The 18,788-nt window shown below is 49.8% G+C and overlaps 2 protein-coding genes across 10 annotated transcripts in view; both read left to right on the plus strand.

The window, feature by feature from the left end:
* KIAA1671 (KIAA1671 ortholog) overlaps positions 1–10,514 on the plus strand; it is an 87,688-nt gene extending 77,174 nt beyond the window's left edge. For 4 of the 7 annotated variants that reach the window (XM_074887695.1, XM_074887697.1, XM_074887696.1 and 1 more), the window contains 6 exons: positions 2,712–2,967; positions 5,034–5,208; positions 6,544–6,671; positions 7,036–7,175; positions 7,345–7,427; positions 7,970–10,514. In XM_074887695.1, coding sequence (XP_074743796.1) covers positions 2,712–2,967; positions 5,034–5,208; positions 6,544–6,671; positions 7,036–7,175; positions 7,345–7,423 — 778 coding nt within the window. In that variant the 3' untranslated portion in view covers positions 7,424–7,427; positions 7,970–10,514. Of the gene's footprint in view, positions 1–2,711; positions 2,968–5,033; positions 5,209–6,543; positions 6,672–7,035; positions 7,182–7,344; positions 7,428–7,969 lie in introns of those variants that run through there. The other 3 variants (XR_012631348.1, XM_074887693.1, XM_074887694.1) reach the window with 3 other exon arrangements.
* A 1,718-nt stretch (positions 10,515–12,232) lies between these two features.
* On the plus strand, positions 12,233–18,788 carry CRYBB3 (crystallin beta B3). Of its 3 annotated transcripts, none has more exons than XM_074887348.1 (6): positions 12,233–15,232; positions 15,988–16,067; positions 17,411–17,529; positions 17,655–17,787; positions 17,906–18,048; positions 18,468–18,788. In XM_074887348.1, exons 2-6 carry the CDS (start codon positions 15,993–15,995, stop codon positions 18,631–18,633), a joined length of 636 nt encoding a protein of 211 aa, XP_074743449.1. In that variant the 5' UTR covers positions 12,233–15,232; positions 15,988–15,992; the 3' UTR covers positions 18,634–18,788. The 3 variants fall into 3 exon arrangements, with proteins under 3 accessions (XP_074743449.1, XP_074743450.1, XP_074743448.1); XM_074887349.1 differs by having other exon boundaries at positions 12,233–14,986; XM_074887347.1 differs by having other exon boundaries at positions 12,233–14,466.

Here is an 18,788-nt window from a genome sequence, read left to right on the forward strand (position 1 = left end):
CCATTAGAAAGGTTTGGGAATGAGAAACCACCAATCAGTGTAAATTCATCTGCCTTTCCATCGTAGCTTACTCTCAAACATTTCAGTTTGAAAAACTGTACAAAGTCGTATTAGCTGAAGCCCTGGGATGCAGAAGGGAAGAGGCTTCCTGGAGATATGCAGATCAGACAGGATCCTTTTAATATACATTTTATTTCCATGAAAGGTGATAAGTGTGCAGATTGTCTTTCGTCTCCACGTTCTTCCATATTCTAGTGAATCTAAAACCTAATGCTGCAGATGCCGCGTATCATTCGAAGCAAAAATACTAGACAAAAGCTTCCCCCCCTGGAGCTCATTAGTAGCATTTCTTAATTATCCTGGGGCCCACTGCTGACAGAGGGAAGAGGCATTCACTCTCCTCGTGTGCTGGAAACCCTCAGTGCAGCGTTTGCAGTGCCAGACTGGAAATTAAATCATGTGCTGCAGCTTGATGGAAAGTTGTTAGTCAACAGTTGACTCCTGAGTGTTTTCCTCCCAAGACTGCTGTCGCTGTGGACTGTACCAAATACTAAAATCTACTGTTTAAAAAAAGTGCATATATTCATAACGTGTTCAGATTTGTTTTGTTTTAGAACAGTTTTCCTAGATACTTGCTGAAGAAAAGGTGCTTATTAACTCTTGTTAAGAAGAGAAGAAAAATCAGAACTCCTTAAATACTTGAGGTTTTGTTTTTTACCTAGAAACTCCTAAAATTAGAAGCAAGACAGCCCTGCTTTTACTGACAATAGAGCCTGATTGTGTTTCCTACAGCCTCCTGCTGTTTAAAGGCATACTCCAACCTACATGACAAAGGGACGCACGTAACTTTGTGCAGCTTTCAGTCCTGACACTACAGCTCATTTGTTAGTCTCGGTGAGGGGAAGGTTTCTGGGAATATCCGAGGAGCATCGCACAGCGGGGCGCAGGTCCTGCTGCCCTCGGTGCTCTCCCCAGGCGCCCAAAAGCCTCTGCTGGGGGAGCCTGGCCTTTGGGTGCCACCTGCTGCCCACCTCTCCCTTCAGCACACTCCAGTGTCCCTCAAAAGTAAAAACCTTTGGCTGGCTGGCTGGGCAGTGCGCTCTGAAGTGTATCCTGCAATAAAAGAGAAGCTCTTAAGGAAGTGGTTGGTTCAGAGAACCAGTTCTGCAGTCTCACGGGCATCTCTCAAGTTGGTTTCCATGCTATGAATGAGCGTGGTGGAGGAGCACGGGGTGTTTGTCCCTCCTGCCGGCCCCAGCCCAGAGGCGCTGGCCCTGGATCACTCTCTCTAGTGATTTCCAGCCCTCCTCCTGCCCCTTCCCGGTCCCCTTCCCTGGCAGGTCACTCTCTGCATGCTTCAAAGTCACCCGCTCGGAAGGCAGCAGCCTCCTGCCTGGCAGGAGTGAAGGGATGAGTCTGTAGCACTTCTGTGTGATTGCATTGGTGCTTAAGAACTGCTGAGCTTCCCAGCAGGGTCTGATCCACCTAAGCTAGCAATGTCCTCTCTCCTCTTCCACACCGTGGCCGTTACAGTTCACTGGGCTACTGTCGCTCGTGTTCCTTGTCGGACCAAAGCTGGAGGCAGTAAGAGAAACAAAATCCAGTACAGCTCCAGTGAAGGAGCTGTTGACAGCACCAACAGAGACGCTTCTTTTTGTCAGGACACAAGAGATGCAAGTTTTTTAAAACCCAATGTCTGTTAGCATCTAAAAATTGCATCCCAAAATATTTAAATCCCTGGCGCTGCTGAAGATGCTTCAGTTTCCTTAGAGTCACGTGAAGTGGAAATTGTGCCTGCTGCTGGGTATGTGTGGGGCACAAGCTGTGGTGCAGGAGCTGCTGCGGGGGCCAGGGCCGTTCCCAATACACCCGCGTTTTCCTCACGTCCTGACAGCTGCCTCGTGGTTCCAGAAAGTGGGCATACAGCTTGTGTGCTGCCATATATGTAAAAACAGAAATAGAGAATGTAGAACAATATATTAATAATATATGAATATGAATTAAATGAAAATAAATACACTATAAATATATTTTTGATATAGAAAAAGCGTCCCCTTAAGGAAAAGATGTGGACATGAGCAAGAGAATTGTTTGTAAGGTGTGCTCTGGAAAGGGCTGCACGTAGCTTGTCGTGTCCTGCAGAAATTCACTTACAGTAAAAGAACATTTATTGTTTTGTATTTATAAGCATTTATATGTATTTAAGATAGATTAGGATGAGCACAGAGAACAATCTTTTAGCAGTTACTCTTTGTCTGCAGCCTGCAAACAGGGTATTACCCTTCACAGTGTTTTAAAATGTATACGGTGCCAAAGTATAAGGTCTGCTGCCGTTATATACCAAATGGGCGAGTTGAAGCAGCGTTTAAGCAGCTTGCTCTTTCCCTCGTTTCGCTTGCATGTGTATATTTGAAGGAGCCTTTGTGCTGGGGAAAAGAAACCCCAAGCAATAAAAGCAGGTTACAATCACATTATTACACTTTATCTGCACACTTGCATTATTCAATGCACTGTAAATCCACGTGGGTAAAAAGCTGCAATAAAACCAGCCCTTGCTGCTGGTACCTGCTGCCTCCAAAGATGCTGCTGTTACTTGTAGCTGTCATTTCAGTTCGACCTTTATTTATCATCTGCTGAGTATGTGTGATCCGAACAATACTTGCATGTGTTTGTTTACCCTGAAGTCTCAGAGATTTCACTTTAATTTGCAGCTTTGTGCCCGAATCTCCTTCCTCGGAAAACGATGTCATTTCCACCAGAAAGCAACCTCCAAATAGCCACCCGTCGTCGCTGTCCTCTCAGACGGAACCTGCCTCCCTGGTTGATCACCATGACTTCTCAAAAGACCAAAGGAGCACGAGTTTGGACCGTTCCAGCACTGACATGGACTCTACAGATGGGACTGATTTACCTCCTCCAGGAGACACCTACCCTGATGAAAAGACGACGGATTTCTCTTTCATTGATGTAAGTTACCCTAATGGGAAACAGAAGTTCTCCTTTCATGTTAACTATATTGTTACCCACATTAATCACAGCAGTACAGTATCTCCTGGAAACTTTGCACTCAATCTTCCTCTGTCTTTTCTTTATCACATTGAATTTTCCCAGCGGACTTCCTGCCTGAAAAGCTTAAGATCAATGCTACAAAGTTCTTTTAGTTCCTGTAATGCTTAGGTTCTGAGAGATTCCAAAAAGCCCTTGGCCTCAGAAAATGTCTGCCAGTGGCTTAATAAAGTTGCTCTTTCTCTTTCTGCCCCTCAGTGAGCTGTAACAGAAGAGTTAAATGGCTCTGTGTACATGGGAAACATAATTAAATAACACAAATAGCTGGTGGCTGCTGTGCTATGGGCCACGCAGATTTAAGGCTATAAAGATTTACTAATATTTTTCTTATTTACGGTTGGTCTCTTTCTGTAGTAGCTTACAGTTGCATTTTAAGCATTTTTTTTCCATCCGTAAGTATCTTGCAGCTAGTATAAGATCAGTAATTTCTGGCCATACACAGTTAGATGAGGTTTAGTGTGCTTTGAAAGCACTAACACAACTGTAGTTTTTTAGTATAGCATCTAGGAAGTACTGCTTTTTTCTTTACTCAGGGTTGGTGCACCTTCTTTTTATTCTGTAACATCTGATGGCAGTTTTATTGGTAAGTGCAAGGTTCCCAACTTAAGTGGATGGTGCAGCTGCTGGGGAGGTCTCATAGCTGCCTTGCCTGTTGAAATGCCTCGACGCCTTCTGAATCGAGGAGTCGACTGCTCTGCAAAATGTAGGAAGGGTGCCGGCAGGTTTGTGCTGGAGGCAGTTGGGTCTGGTGCAGCAGAACTGACTGTTAAAATCAGCCGCTTCCTGCGGAGGCTGTTTGCCGGTGCCTCCAGCCAGCTCTGCTCTCCGCTGCTGTTGCCATCTCTGGGGAACTGCAGAAACCTGTGTTTTGCTGAAGCAGGTGCTGCTCTCACTTTCCGGCCTGCTCCAGCTCTGGAGCAGAGGCCACATTTGGTAGTCCATGGCTTTGAGGTCCCCACCGGCGTGTGCCGTGGCTGTGGTACTGCTTTGTCAGGGTATCCCACGTGCACTCGGGTGTAGCCCGTAGCAGCGCGGATGGCGTTGTGTCTGTCCGTCAGTGGTTCTGCAGGTAGTGGAGATGTTGTGCTGTTCCCTGGGCAGCTAAAGGGATCCCTTGAAAACAGGAATAGCTGCAAGTACAGCTGGCAACGTGCTGGTTTAAGGAGTAGTTTATTCCTAGCCTGAAATCTCTTGAAAAGAAACAAAACCACATCTTCCAAAGCAGAAGAGGAGGCTCAGTGATGTTTGCTGATTACAGGCAAGCCTCTAACAATAAATTGCTTTAAATAAATACATAAATTACAGCCCCTTCTTTTGCTCTGTAAGGGTTCCTGCCTTACTGTCGCACACAGAGGTGGATGTGTTTGAAATGGCTGATCACAGAAGCGTTCTGAATGCCGTGACACTTAACTTGTGGTCTCCTTGTTGCTAGTGAAGGACTTGAAATTTCTGTGGATGGCAGCCTTTTTAGGGTGCAAAGCCTCGTTTTGCTGCTCGAAGCCCTGAATTTTAGGGGACAGGACGCAGAACAATGAGATTGCAGCACTCGCACTACAGGAATATTTTGTGCAGTTGCTCTTTTTAGATCCCAGTCGTCTTAGTGGCCTTCAGCTGTTACCAACTAGCGGGGCCTGTACTCTTAAAACATTCTCTGAACCAAAATCCTATTTATTGCAGTTATTTTTTTATTAATTTAGGGAATACTGAAAATAATTCATGCAGATCAGACATCCACAGCCAAGCAAGATCAAAGAACCAGCATTGCACCCAGTTAGCCACAATGGAGCATTTCCTCATCATAAATTCTCTTTAATATAGTTTTAAGTAACTACAAGAACAAGAATCAGGCAAATATATATAGTTAAACTGAATGGGTTAATGCGTTAAAGTAGGTTGGGAAATCATTATGGAGGAGATGACTTCATTTTCAGGCTGCTTGAAAGTAAAGGCTTTGTTTCTTTTTATAGCAAACCACTGTTCTGGACTCCAGTGCGCTGAAAACTCGTGTACAGCTCAGCAAAAAGAGACGCCGTCGGGCTCCTATTTCCCACTCTCTTAGAAGAAGCAGAGGGCTGGAGTTTGAAAACAGATTTTCTTTGACGGAAGAACCAGATAATACCTGGATGTTTAAAGATTCCACAGGTATCCCTCCACTATCTGACTGTCATCAACTTGGTTGCAAGGGCAGGAATTGCTAAGTGGTGTAACGTGCCCATTATAACGTCAGGGTTTAACAGCAGCTTCCTTTTCCCGCTCTGGGTCATCCTCTGAATCAAGCCTTCCCCTCCATTCCTTGGAGCCGTCGGGGTGAGGGAAGCTGCAGTAGCCAGACCTACAGAAGGCCAAAGTGCAGGAGAGCTGCGGTGCAATTTCCTTTCATTTCTGGCTGCTGACTTAAGAGAATTTTGTTCACTGAGAAAATACTGAGTTTGGGAACTGCTGCGGTTGGATCATTCTCTAGCACGTTCTTTATATCTAAGCCTGTGTGTTCTTGGTAAGAGCAGCTGTAATTGCTCATATTCGACAGGTGCTCATAAATATTCTTTCTTTCTAGCGTCTGTAAGTACTACAGGACTAAAGGGGCCTAGTTAAGGATAAATCAACTCCTTCAAATCCATTCTACTAAAACGTCCCCTCCTGGCCTGTCCTGTTCCTTAGGATGCAATAAGGAAATGCATCAGGCATTGAAAATCTGTGCTCGTGGAAGTGAATGAAAGGCTTATTGCATGTACTTTGGTGCTCTGTGCTGCAGATATCCTGATATTCCCTGAGCGGAGGGATTACAGGTGTTGCAGCCTGATCTTTAGAGAGGCTGGTGATGTTTTTGTAACCGAGGGGACCTATTAAAAAAGTCCATTTTGGGACCTGCCATTTCTGCTTTCCTGTCAAGCCTGTGAATGAAGGGAAGAACGTGTGATCAAACTGAGCTCTGCTGTAGCCTCCTGATCAATGGAAGGACTGTTATCTGTGTTGCTTTGGAGCATGTCTAACAGACCTAAAATATTTTTGAAACCTTACCTTGATAGGAAATGCTGTACTGGAAGCTGGAGTGTAATTATCAGCAAAGGCAACCACACCATCGCGTCTTTCCCTGGAGTACTCAGACTCTTTGTATCAAAGCCCTGCTTTGAGCAGGGGGAGGACCAGATAACTTTCAGATGTCTCTTCCAATCTAAATTAATCTCACGTTCTGTGATCAACTGAGATGTTTAGAAGCAGCAACACTCATTAAATTACGAGTACCTTCTGCTCCCTCATCTCTGTCAGCTAGAAGTCTCTCTGTTGCTGAGTACTTAGTAGGTTCGTGCTTTCATCTCTATCGAAGCGTTGAGCTCAGTCCTGCAGTGGGTTAATATTACTGTTAATACGTTTTTGAATGGGGGAGAGGTCTAGAACACAGTACAGATGAAAAGGCTGCTGACTAATGTTTTTTTTTCCCCCTCTGCTTTTTTTTTTGTTTTTTAAACAATTAATTAGAAGAGAAGAAAACTATGCAACAGGAAGATTCCGACGAGGAAGACAAGACACAGCATACTGCAAGATCATCTTCTGTCCAAGCTCAGCGACTTCCCGTATTCCCAGGAATGGACCACTCTGCTCTCAAGGTGAGCACGGGCAGGACGGATCAGATGAGAGTTTGACTAGTTCAGGTGCTCCCCAGGAATAGAGCCAGAAAATGTTGCTGAAGATGACTGAAGTGTTGTTTGGGGGGGACTGGGTGTGATGTGTGGAAAAACCTTGCCGTTATCTTTCTCGCTTTTAACTGTTGGCTAGTAATATTAAGTGGTTTGGAAAAAGAATTGGCTTTGTGATAGCAAACTTGCTTTCAAAACTGCAGAGGTTTATAAGGAATCCCTTCGCTGGTTATGCATGCCTTTTTTTGTTTTTATACATCTGTGTGATTTGTTTGGCATTCCCAGAAAAGTCTGAACGCTGGCTTAAAAATGAGCCCTTTATTTTTGTATTTAGGCTCAACTGCGGAAAAGACAAGAGTCTGAGAGTCCTGGTGAAATAAGTTCTGCTCAGCTGTTCAAATCCCCTAAACCACAACTGCCGCTTGGAACTCCTGGTAGCAGACTGCTGCCCTCCAGTGTAGAGAAGGAGGACAGGTGAGAGGCTCCGCCGGTGTCGGAAAGACTCTAATGCTCGTTTGGTGGAAGAAAAGAATAATGCAAGTAGGCTCCCCAAGGCTGTGGGGGAAATGGGATATTACATTTTTTTGTTTCTGTAATGAGTTCTCATAATTAAAGAATAAAAGAGGGTTTTTTTATATCTTAGGTCAGAAGAAAAGTCTCCTCAGTGGCTGAAGGAGCTGAAATCAAAGAAGAGACAGAGCCATTACGAGAATCAGGTTTGAAAAGGTACTTTCTGACAGAAAGAGGGGCTTTGCTCTGTGAAAGTATCAGTGATAAAAACTCACGTGGCAAACGGTTCCTTGATGTGTCAGTTTAACAACTCCCTAAGCACAGCCATCGAAGCAGACTTAAACCCTGAAGTGTGCACCCGGGAATGGAGATCGTGCGTTGAGGCAGAGAGTTTTCATAGAGGTGAAGTTGTTGTTCACAGGTGACACAGTTTCACTGATTCTCTGCGGATCATTTTATTGTAATGACACTGGGTCTGTCTGTGCTGGGATTTCACAGTGCTCCCATCAAGCAAGAACAAGTCTGTCACTGAATAACTGAGGCTTGCACGCGTGTTGAAAGCCTTGGGCTGTGTTGTCTCAGCACTATTCTGGGCAGCTCTTGAGCGTTTAGCACGTTAGACAGACAAGACCGAGTTGACGCTGCAGCAGTCACGTGCCTTTGTGGGGGCTTTCCTGTTACAGACACCGAGAGGGGTCTGACTGCTCGCTCCACCATGTCATACCATTACTTCAGTGGCTTCTGTTTTTCCTTTGCAGATAGTGATTCTAACTAGAAGAAGATAAAGAAGTTTAACAGAAGCCTTAACTCATCTGAACCTAAAATTCACATGTCATGTTGCTGCTGTTTGCTTCCTGCCTCAACTGCTATGTGCATGGTGCCTTCCTGTTTTGTGGAGAAAGCTGCTTAATATTCATAGTCAAACACAAAGCTGTATCTTTTCAGATGTGGGAGGAGAGTCGCTTTAGACCTGCCTGGAAGAAGAGCCGGTGGTTCGTAGTTAGCACGTCAGAAAATCTCGAAGGATTGTAATATTTGATTTAGGAGTGCGGTGCACCGGGAAGGTCCCCTCACTGTTGAACAAAGACTGCATTCCTACGCAGGTGCTCAGCAACTCAAAAATAGGACTTCTGGTAGACATGTCAGGTGTAAGGCTTTGTGTTTGTTTATGAAAATAACAATTTTAATCAAATTTATCTTTTTTTGTGAAAAAATAGTAAGCTCCTATTTAGAATGAAGTTTGTGGAAGTTGAGAGTGAAAGAACAAATTATGTTTACTGCCATATTGAAAAAGGAAACTTGATTATTTTTTGTAAAATGTATTTTTGATTGGCTTATATTTACATGTGATCTGCTGACCTAGCAGATGAATATAATTTTTAGATGAACAAAATGTTAACTTTTGTCACTCTTGAAATGGTATATTCTGTGTTTTGTCAGCATGTGGAATAATGGCTTCATTGGAATGTCTTTCCTAAAAAGGATCAAGCAATAATGTCAACCAGTTCTCTTTAAAAAAAAAAAATAAAAATGTAAATACTGTTTTTATAACAAAAAAGGAAGGGAAGAGGGCGGATGTTACACTCATATCAGGGTTCCAGTTAATTGTTGAATGTCACTTTAATAGCAGTTTGGATAGTCCCACTTCATATTTTTATTTGTTAATCTGTAAATACCAGGTTTAAGTTTTTATTTTTATGCTGATTTTGTGGGATAACCTAAATGTGATCTTCAGTTTCTCAGATGATTTACTTTTCTTCTTTTGGTAAGACCGGTGTTACAATAGTGGTGTAGATCTCGTGCGTGTCACGGGTGTGATGAATATCGCTGATATCTCAAACATGTTCATATCTTTGAATACAGATTCTGAAATATCAACCAAGATGTCCATTTAAGACATACTTTATTCTTTCCCCCAATAAGTGCTCTTTTCAGTAAACTTTTAGAAGTGTAGCCCGACGAGGGAGGTTATTGTCGGGTCAATATTCCTCACGACTCGACGAAGAAGCGGCAGTGTGGGGAAGCGAAGCGAGACCGGAGTGCAGAGCCCCCGGCCGCGCGGGGCTGGAGCCCGAGCAGATGCTGCTCCTTGCGTTGCACTTCCCGTGTCCTGCTGATGGGCTTCTCTAGATATTAAAGATGAAGCACCAGCACTTGAACTCATTTTCCATTTTTGTTGTTTTTTTGTTTTTTTGTTTTTGTGATCAGCATTTCGGAAAGCTTGATTTACGTGGGGTTACCACAATGGTGCATCTGCTAGCCAGAGTGGCATGCCTGGTCTGCTGTCTATCAAGCTTGTAGCTGCCAAAACCATGTGCCAATTCTTCTCATGGAGGAGTCACAGATGAGGTGATTTTTAGTCCCAGTCTGCTCGTAGGAAATAACAGCAGTATGTCAGGAGACAAGTCCCATATGCGCATCTCTCTCTCCCAGATTTAGTTCTGATAGCAGCTCCCCATACTTAATGGAGATGCAAGGAGTATGTTTCTCTTATGTACAAAATCTTCACTGGCTGCTTTGCCCTATTTCACATCAGAGCTGTCGCCACCGTTACAGTTTTACAGCCCCTTCTGCTACCAGTTAAGAAACGATCACCCGAGATTCCTGCCAAGCGTTTCATTCTGGGTGGTTTTAACCCTGGGCGATGGGAGATGGGCTTCCCTTGGAACGCGGTCCACCAGGCTGTTGGAGAGCTCCTCTTAGCTCTTTTTAAAACGTTGCACGTATTTTCTTCTTCCCTTTTCTTCAGATGATGGTGGAAAAGGCAGCTCTAAGATAAGCTTTGCCTAAGTGTCTTTTGGGCTGGGTATTTTTACGGCAGCACTGGAGGGTACCAGCAGTTGTGTACCACGTGCCGTGCGCACGCGTCGGCCAGCCCCGAGCAGCAGCGTTTGCAGGCGTGAGAGAAGAGGATGGTTGCTTTCCTTACCCTTGCTCAGATGAAGTGGGGCTTACTTTAAACAGTATCTAGAAATCAGGTAAATTCCCCCTGCTTTACGAAAATATTTACACAGGCTTGATTTTTCGAGTTCAGCAGGTTGACAGTGTTGCGTTACCCATAGTTGGAGGATTTACTGGTTTTTGGTCCAATAAATGAAGGCCAGAAATTCTGTAACTGCAGTGTTTGCTCTGTGTTTGAGGAAACTGAGGGGATTAATACTAGGTTTCCACAAAGCCCTTTGAATGTGTATGCATTTCCACATCTGCTTGGACAATGCACTGAAACTTACTGTATTTAGTAGTTTAACCTACTACTGAGAAATGTTTAATGCTTAAATGTCTAATTAAAAAGCATCTTTAGAATGGTGTTGAATGGGAAAGTGTTTTTTCTGCTCTATCATTTCTTTATATTGTACATGAATTAAATATCTACTTCCTTCTCTTCAGGTTATCACTATGTAATAAAAGATCTATAAATATGTTACTACTTCTTAAATGATAGCCCATGCTGTAATACACTTTATATAATTCTATTTTAATTCCAAATACTGCTTGTTGAATTTCTTACACTTTTGTTGCCACGTACTTTTTCTTTGCTGTTGATACAAGATGGGAGTGAGCTCTTGGCTTCAGCACTTTCTTCAGGTATCCTTTTTCATTAATTTCTGGAACCTGGCTTAGAGCAGGTTTCAGCTCTTGTCCTAACAGTGTCTGTGTAATAACGAACGTGATGGAGGTCCTGGCGGCCCCCGTGGTGCAGTGCCCTTGTCCCTTCTGTTACAACTGCTCAGCTTTTTTTGCTTGCTTAAAAAGCTGCATCAGTAATGGGTTTTTTTAAAAGTGAAAGTACATGGTTTGTGGAATTTAGAAATCTTTTCTGATTGTGTTTTTCTCTCATTATTACCAGAAATCCTCCCTCCATTTTAGTCTGTCAATCGGGGATTTACCCTGCCGTTCTGTTTCTCTTTACTGGAATCCCCAGTTGTGGATTTACTCCTTTTTCTGTTTGCAAATTTGCCTTTTTAAGGTCTGTGTAGCTTTAATTTGAGTCCTTAGCTGTTCAGAACCTTGCTGCTTTGGTTTTACTTCCTGCAGAGAAGGAGGCAACGTTTCTGTTCTTCAGCCTTTGAAGTCTGAAACCTTCTTATAAAGGGGCCCTGAAGGAATTAAACCCCCCACCTTTTCGCTTGCACAAAAGTTTGCTTCACCCTGTTACTTGTTTGCAAACAATTATTGGCAAAGTGTTACCTGCACTGTGTGTCAGATTTATAAATGCAGACTGTTAGTTGGCCATTTCATCTGGCGCAGCAGCATCAGTTTATAACCTCGAATGTGGGTGCAAACACTGAAACGTGCCTCTGTCTTGGGTATTAAACTGCAGCTGGGGTGATGTCAGGGTGCTCAGTGAGGAGCTGAGCGGGGATCAGGGCAGTTCGAAGACAGATATTGTACAAATAGTTCAAATGCAACACTTTAAAAGCCTGTACCCCAGTAAAAGGTGCTGCTTTCTCTCCACCTTTCTCCCCTTACTATGAAAAAAAATCTGTTGCTGATGCTGCAGCATCGCTGCCCGCAGTGGTACCCGTGTGGGAAGCGAGGGCACCTTTGGCAGACATTGAACTTGGTCCTCGGCAGCCAGAGCCCCTGCAGCGCTGGCCCGGGGGGGCTCCGTGTGTGGGTCACCCCAGTGGTGGTCGGAGCTCATCCCTGGGGGAGAGCGGGGTGCCCAGCACCCACTTGGCCATTTCTGGTTTGCAAAAATTTGTGAAGTCGGTTAAATAAACAAAAAGGCCATTGAATGACTCGAGCGTGTCCAGAGAAGGGCAACGGAGCTGGTGCAGGGTCTGGAGCACAGGTCTGATGGGGAGCGGCTGAGGGAACTGGGGGGGTTTAGTCTGGAGAAGAGGAGGCTGAGGGGAGACCTCATGGCCCTCTTCAACTCCCTGAAAGGAGGGTGCAGAGAGGGGGGATGAGTCTCTTGAGCCAAGGAACCAGCACCAGGACAAGAGGGAATGGCCTCAAGCTGCGCCAGGGCAGGGTCAGACTGGCTCTTAGGAAGGATTTCTTTGCAGAAGGGGTTGTTGGGCGTTGGAATGGGCTGCCCAGGGCAGGGGGGGAGTCCCCATCCCTGGAGGGGTTGAAGAGTCGGGTTGACCCAGCGCTGAGGGATCTGGTGGAGTTGGGAACGGTCAGTGTGAGGTTCATGGTTGGGCTGGAGGAGCTTCAAGGGCTTTTCCAGCCAAGATGATTCTGGGATTCTGTGAAATTGGGGTATTTTGGGAGCTGGCCGCGTGCTCCACGCGTGGTGTGGTGGAAGGGGTTTGCTGGTGGCAAACGTCTGACAGTAAAACCACGTGGGGGTTTGCTGGAAGGCGGGGGGGTGTTGGGGCTGTTGCCCAGTGTTGGCTCTTCCTGGGAAGGTGCAGCCAGGCCCAGGAGCTGCTGCGGAGCCGGCCCCTGCCGATGCAGTGGCTATTCCAGAAGAGCCGTGGTGGCCTGAAGGTGCTGTTGGGCCAAGACGGCCGCTTGCACCCTCCTGAAGGACACCTGTGCCGGCCCGCGCCGTAGAGGCACCAAAGCCCTCCTGAGGGATGCGCTGGGTAAGTGCCCCCACCTTCGCGGGGGGAGCAGGGCTGGAGGGCGCGCTGGCCTCCAGTAGTGGTGTAAGGAAAAACCGGTGTTTGTTTTCTCACCCGCTTGAGCTCTGCCCTCAGGAAGGCTGTCGGCGGTGTTCGTCCTACATCTTCATGTGAATTAAAGGGACAAGGGTGAGCTGCTTTGGAGGAGAGGGCTTTTGGGGCAGAAACCAGCCTCTGTGGATCTGGGAGGGGGGGTGGGTGTCCTGAGGCCTCTCACCTGGGGCTGAGGTGTCCAGGAACCTCTGGTCCTACCTCATTCTGGCTGTACTGGTGCGAGGGGTGGGCGTCCTCTCTCAGGTGGGGTGTGGGGAGCGCTGCGCCCGAGCACACACAGCCCCCCGTGTCCCCCACTCCAGGACCAGCCTCTCAGCTCAAAGCGTTCTTGCAAAAACATTGTCTGAAATAACTTTTGTCTCTCCTCCATCTCCAATCCCGCCAGAAGAATCGAGGTCTAATGGCTTACGGATTTTTCTCTTTCTGTATTAAACATCAAGCCTGTTTTTAAAGGAGCTGTTGTACAGATCAAAATTTTGTATCGTTCCACTCAGCCTTGTAGCATATGTAATATGGGTCAGAATAAATATATTGTGCTGTAGAAGATATTTTGTACTACAGTTCTCAAAATAATGAAGAGATTCTGGCTGTTGTGTATTGGACTGTACAATTATGATTCAAGCTTCGCTTTGCCAGATATTAAAAAAAAAATATATCTGTTTTCTTAACACCATACTGTAAGCATTTCTCAAAGGGATTTAAGAGACTGACAGTGAAAGGAAATTGAGTTCTGTTAGGAAGACAAATCAATGTGATCTAGTGCCCCTTCTGTCATGTTTTCGCAATTGCCTTATCGATGTGCCGGTTCTGCGAGTGTGGGACAGGAAGATTCACGGGCACTGCAGCCCCTGCGGAGCTCGGTGTCATGGGGCCCCTGGCAAGAAAAATTCCGTGTTACTAATCTGTTGAAAACATGCTATTGCGTGGAGGAAAATTAATCCATTCCACGCTCTCCTTTGAGTCCTGTACAGAAGTGATTTTTGTATTTTACAGCCAAATATTCAAGTATTCAAAGAAAAGGTGGAAACGTGAAAAGGAACTGCAATGAAACGGCCGATATCAAACCGCAGTCCCTGCTGGGCTCTTTGTAGGTCCAAAATGTCGTTTGACGAGTGACAGCAAACGCCACCGAGTGCCCTGTGCTTCACGTTTAGCCTTACGTCGCCGAGACCCTCATCCCACCTCGCCTCCCCCTCACTGGAGCTGCGCAGCACCCAACGGTGGGGGAGACTCTCCTTCGGGGGTGATTTGTCTCATCCTTCGTCAGAAAACGCGGCAATGGCCGGTGGCGGGAAGGAGCCTGTTGGGAGACGGAGCTGTACTGGGCCCGGTACGTCGCCCCTGCGCTCCCCCCGCTCTGCGCTGGGCTGGGCCTCCCCAGGAGAGCCGCCAGCGGCGGGATGGGGGTGATGAGCCCCGCTGTGAGCGGCTCGAACGCCTGGTGCCACGCGGCCGAGGGCCACGGGGGGCTCCAGCTGGGTGCTGGTGCAGGCGGGACGCGTTTCCAGCCGTCTGCCGACTGGACAAACGTCCCGTTTGTCCGACCTGTCCTCGTGGAGCAGCACTCTGGTGGATGTTTCGTGCGTGGTTCTTCGTTTCAAGACGAGACGCGCCCAGAGCAGGTACGGTCAGGGCGGTAGGAAACGTGTGTGGCTGAAGGTGGCTTCGTGTCCCCTGAGGAAGAGGGAATTGGGTCCCGTCACCGCACTCGGCGTGGCCTGCGGTGCAGAGGGGCTGCGCCAGATCATGCTTTGCCTGTAACCGCGGCCCAGCCCGTGAATGAGGCACTTGGCTCCCCAAAGCCCCCCCACATGCACAGGGACTGGGGTGCCGAGACAGAAAAGGGGCTCAGCTGCAGACAACCCCCCCGGGAAGGGTCAAAGCTGAAGCGAGAGCCCAGACCCCAAGTGCCCATCCTGCTCCCTCACCGTGGGGCCGGCTGCCCCTGCTCCCCTGCCCTGCTTCCCGGGAGCTGACGCCCGCTCCCCACCTCGTCTTGCGTTTGAGCCCAAACAAGCTGTAAATATTTTGCACAGTTTTTTGCTTTGCGCTGGGCTTGGTTTCCAGGCTAAACCCTGCCTTTAACTGCTGATGGGAGAGTTTTCCAGAGAACCTGGCAAGAAGCAGCGTGAACGTGCTGATGTGAGTTTCGACGTTAATCTTCTGTAAATCGAGTGGCACATTTTTAAGGGACAGCCGGGAGAAATCTGAATAACGTTTCCATAGCGCGCTGCGAGCCCGCGCTATTGAGATGAAATCTCATGGATGGAATTCAGTGGACGCAGCTGCTGTATCAGCGTCCAAATAATGTGCTGTTCTGTTCAGAAGCAACCCATAAATAGCAGGGCTGCCCGCGCCGGGCGGCAGAGCGGAACCACGCCAGGAGAGGTAGCGGCAGCACTGCTTGGACTGGAAGGGGCTTTAAAAAAGAATTAATATGTCTGAGTTGAGGTCTCGCTATAGCGAATGTTTTGCTCACGCTTGGCGAGAAGTGATGCCACAGGGTTTTGATTAAGGACGCCGGTTAAACTCGGTTTCTTTTATTCATCTCCTGTTAACCTCTCAACAACCCCTTGCGTTAGCGCGGCGAGAGCAGAGGAGGGGAGGCATGTTCAGGCGGGGTTTCCTAGTTGAGTAGGAACTTTGAGATGTTCCTGGAGAGCAAGGAGGGGGCTCTCGCTGCTGCCCTACCAGCCAGCGCTGGTCTGGTGCCACCCGGGACACAGGAGCAAGGGAGAGCCGACAGATTTATGTTAGCGAGGAAAGATGGCAGCAGCCGGAACGCAGCGAGTTCCTGCTGGAAGCAGAGGACGCGCTTTTAGACATGAGTTTAATGAGCAATGGGGCGAGCAGCCCAGGGTCAGAGGGGGACCCTGTGTCTCCTGGAAGGTGGCTTGGTTTGGGCACAGGCTCTGTGGCCCCGCGATGATGCCCGGGGGAGGGAGCAGGGCGAGAGGAGGATGGATAACGGAGCGCTTCCTTCTAGCCTGGCCACCCCCAGGCACTCACAGCTGCGGCGTTCGGGGGGAGCCATATTCACTTTTTCTACCTGTTCCCATGCCAGCTTCATCTTTTTTTATTTTATGAAGCACTCTAAAGGCTGCTACCTGCTGTGTTAACCTCCTACAATTTGGGTTTTCCAGGCACAATGACTGAGCAACAAAGTCCCCCCGAGCAGATGGCGACTGGGGAGGGTGCTGGCGAGCGAGGTGGCAATTACAAGGTATACTGGGGGCAACTGGTGACGGATGGACTTTGGGTGATGCTGTAGGTCACCGTGTGCTGCAGCATGCGTGCACCAGGCTGGTACCAGCATCCGAGCCCTGCGGGTCGGACTGGGGAAGCAAACGGCCTCCGCTCTCCTCACGCAGCAGCGTGTTGGTGTCACTGCTCTGATAATTTTGCTCCTCGCCCCCCCCGCGGAGCCGAGCTGCGTGGGGCTGCGGGCCGGGGAGGGAGGCTTCGGCTGGGGGATTTGCTGCTGCCTGGCAGGAGGAGACGCTGCTCGCTGCGTTTGTGGCTGCCAAGTGCTTCTGCCTGCTGGTCTGGTGTGCAGCTGCGCAGCGTTTTAATCCAGGAGATAAAGTATCCCGTCATGGCTGGGATCGGCTGGAGGTTTGAGCAGTAAAACTCCTCCTGTGGTTTTTTTTAGGTTATAATTCTTACGCTCGTGGGTTGGTTAGAGGCAAATTGGCTGGGGGTGTTGCAGTGGCTGCGGCCGGGCAAAGCTGCTCGTGGCCGGGGAAGGCGAGAGGTGGGAGCAGATCCTGCGAATGGGGTAATGAGGTGCCGGGAGCTCGGGCTTCTCATTGCTTTGGGGTGGAGAGAAGTTCCTGAGGAGCACGGGTGTCACCTCCATCCCCTGACACCCCCCTCACGCGGTGTCTGCGGGAGGCTCTGCCCTTGCCCCAGGCTCAGGGGGTTCAGCTGGGACCCTGCTGGGGCTGGGGGGCGCCTGGCTGCCGCGCTGGCCCTCCCGCTCCCCGGATTGTGCCGGACACCCTGGGCCCTGCTCCCTGACACGGGCTCAAACTCGTCCTGCAGCTGAGCCCCAAAGCTGCTGCGAGCAGCAGGGCCCAGGGAGGCCCTCGCGGTCTCTGCACCAGGCAGGGTTTTGAGGAAAAACCCAGATAATGAGCTTAGGCTAGGCCAGGCCAGGGGAGCGAGTGGATCTGGAGGAGCAGTGGGAAGGAAAGGATGGGCCGTGACCAGGAGACTGCAGCCCACGGCCCCGGAGGTCTCTTAGCACAAACCCTCTGTGTTTTCGATGCTGCGTTTGAGCTGGTCAGTGTGTTCTCAGCCTGTCACGGATGAAATATCTGCCTGCGTTTTTACCAAGCAAACATCTTTGGCCAATACCTGGTGAAGATGGGAGTCGTCTGTCGGGGCAGCGGCATGTGGCAGGATCCAGCTCTGCCGCGGGAGAGGAGCGACGCCAGCGCGAGGCAGCAGGGGTGGAGGGGACGCGTTTGCCGAGGAGGGGGGGTCCTGCACCAGGGCGGGGCCCCCTCTCCCCCTCCGCAGTGTGGCTGCCGCAGCCACCAACAGCCTCTCTCCCTGCTTTAGATCACGATCTATGAGCTGGAGAATTTCCAGGGGAAGAAATGCGAGCTGACGGAGGAGCTCCCCAACATCACTGAGAAAGAGCTGGAGAAGGTGGGCTCCATCCAGGTGGAGTCTGGCCCGTAAGTCCGGGTGGGGACAAGCCCTGGGGTGGGGTGGGGGGACAGGCCGAGCATCCCCTGCATCCCGTTTGTGGGGAGCCTCGTGCTGGGGGGGCTGTGCCGTCCCTGACCCCCTGGTCCCGCAGGTGGCTGGGCTTCGAGCGGCAAGCCTACGCCGGGGAGCAGTTTGTGCTGGAGAAGGGCGACTACCCGCGCTGGGACTCCTGGTCCAACAGCCACAACAGCGACAGCCTGATGTCCATCCGCCCCCTCCAGATCGTGAGTAGCAGCTGTCTCGGGGTGTCTGCGCCCCTGGGGACAAGCAGTGCAGCTGCAGCCATGGGGACAGCGGGGCTGGGGGTGCACAGGGCAGCCCCTGACCCCTGCGTTCCCCCAGGACAGCCCCGACCACAAGATCCACCTCTTTGAGAACGCGGGTTACACCGGACGGAAGATGGAGATCGTGGACGACGACGTCCCCAGCCTCTGGGCCCACGGCTTCCAGGACCGCGTGGCCAGCGTCAGGGCCCTGAACGGAACGTAAGGACGGCGGCAGCGGGACACCCCAACGAGGTCCCGTGGCACCGTGGTTGGTCCCCCTGGGGTGACAGCAGGGGTGCCCAGCCCAGCGGGGACGTGGGGTGGCTGTACCCACCATGCTGCCCATCGTGTCCCCCACTCCCTCCCCAGTGCCCCCCCCCAGCGTGGGGGACTGAGCCAGTGTCACCAGGGCTGTGTGACAGCTCCTTGCCCTGACCCGGGGCTCCGCTGGCCACCACTGCAGGAGCCGTGGCCCCTTCTCTGCCCCGGGGTCCCCAACCCCTCCCGCCACAACACTGCAGAGCGTCGCGTGGCTGCAGCCTCGGGGGTGGCACAGGGATGCTGCTCCCCAGCTCCCAGCTCTGTGGGGGGGACACAGACGTGCCCCCGGAGCTCTGCTGAGCCTCCATCCCCCGCAGGTGGGTGGGCTACGAGTACCCCGGGTACCGGGGCCGCCAGCACGTCTTCGAGAAGGGCGAGTACCGTCACTGGAACGAGTGGGACGCCAACCAGCCCCTCATCCAGTCCGTACGCCGCGTGCGGGACCAGCAGTGGCACCAGCGGGGCTGCTTCGAGAACAGCTGAGGGACGCCCTGACCCCCCCCGTCGTCCCCCCCAGCCCCGCGCCGGGGGCCAGCTGACGTGATGCCACCGGCTGATGCCGTGACCTTGGTGTTTTTTGTGCAAAAACCTCAATAAAGCTCTGAGCTGGAGGCTGCTGGGGGCCTGGCCTGGTCCTG

The sequence above is a fragment of the Strix uralensis genome, chromosome 17, assembly GCF_047716275.1.
Source record: "Strix uralensis isolate ZFMK-TIS-50842 chromosome 17, bStrUra1, whole genome shotgun sequence".
Lineage (NCBI taxonomy): Eukaryota > Metazoa > Chordata > Aves > Strigiformes > Strigidae > Strix > Strix uralensis.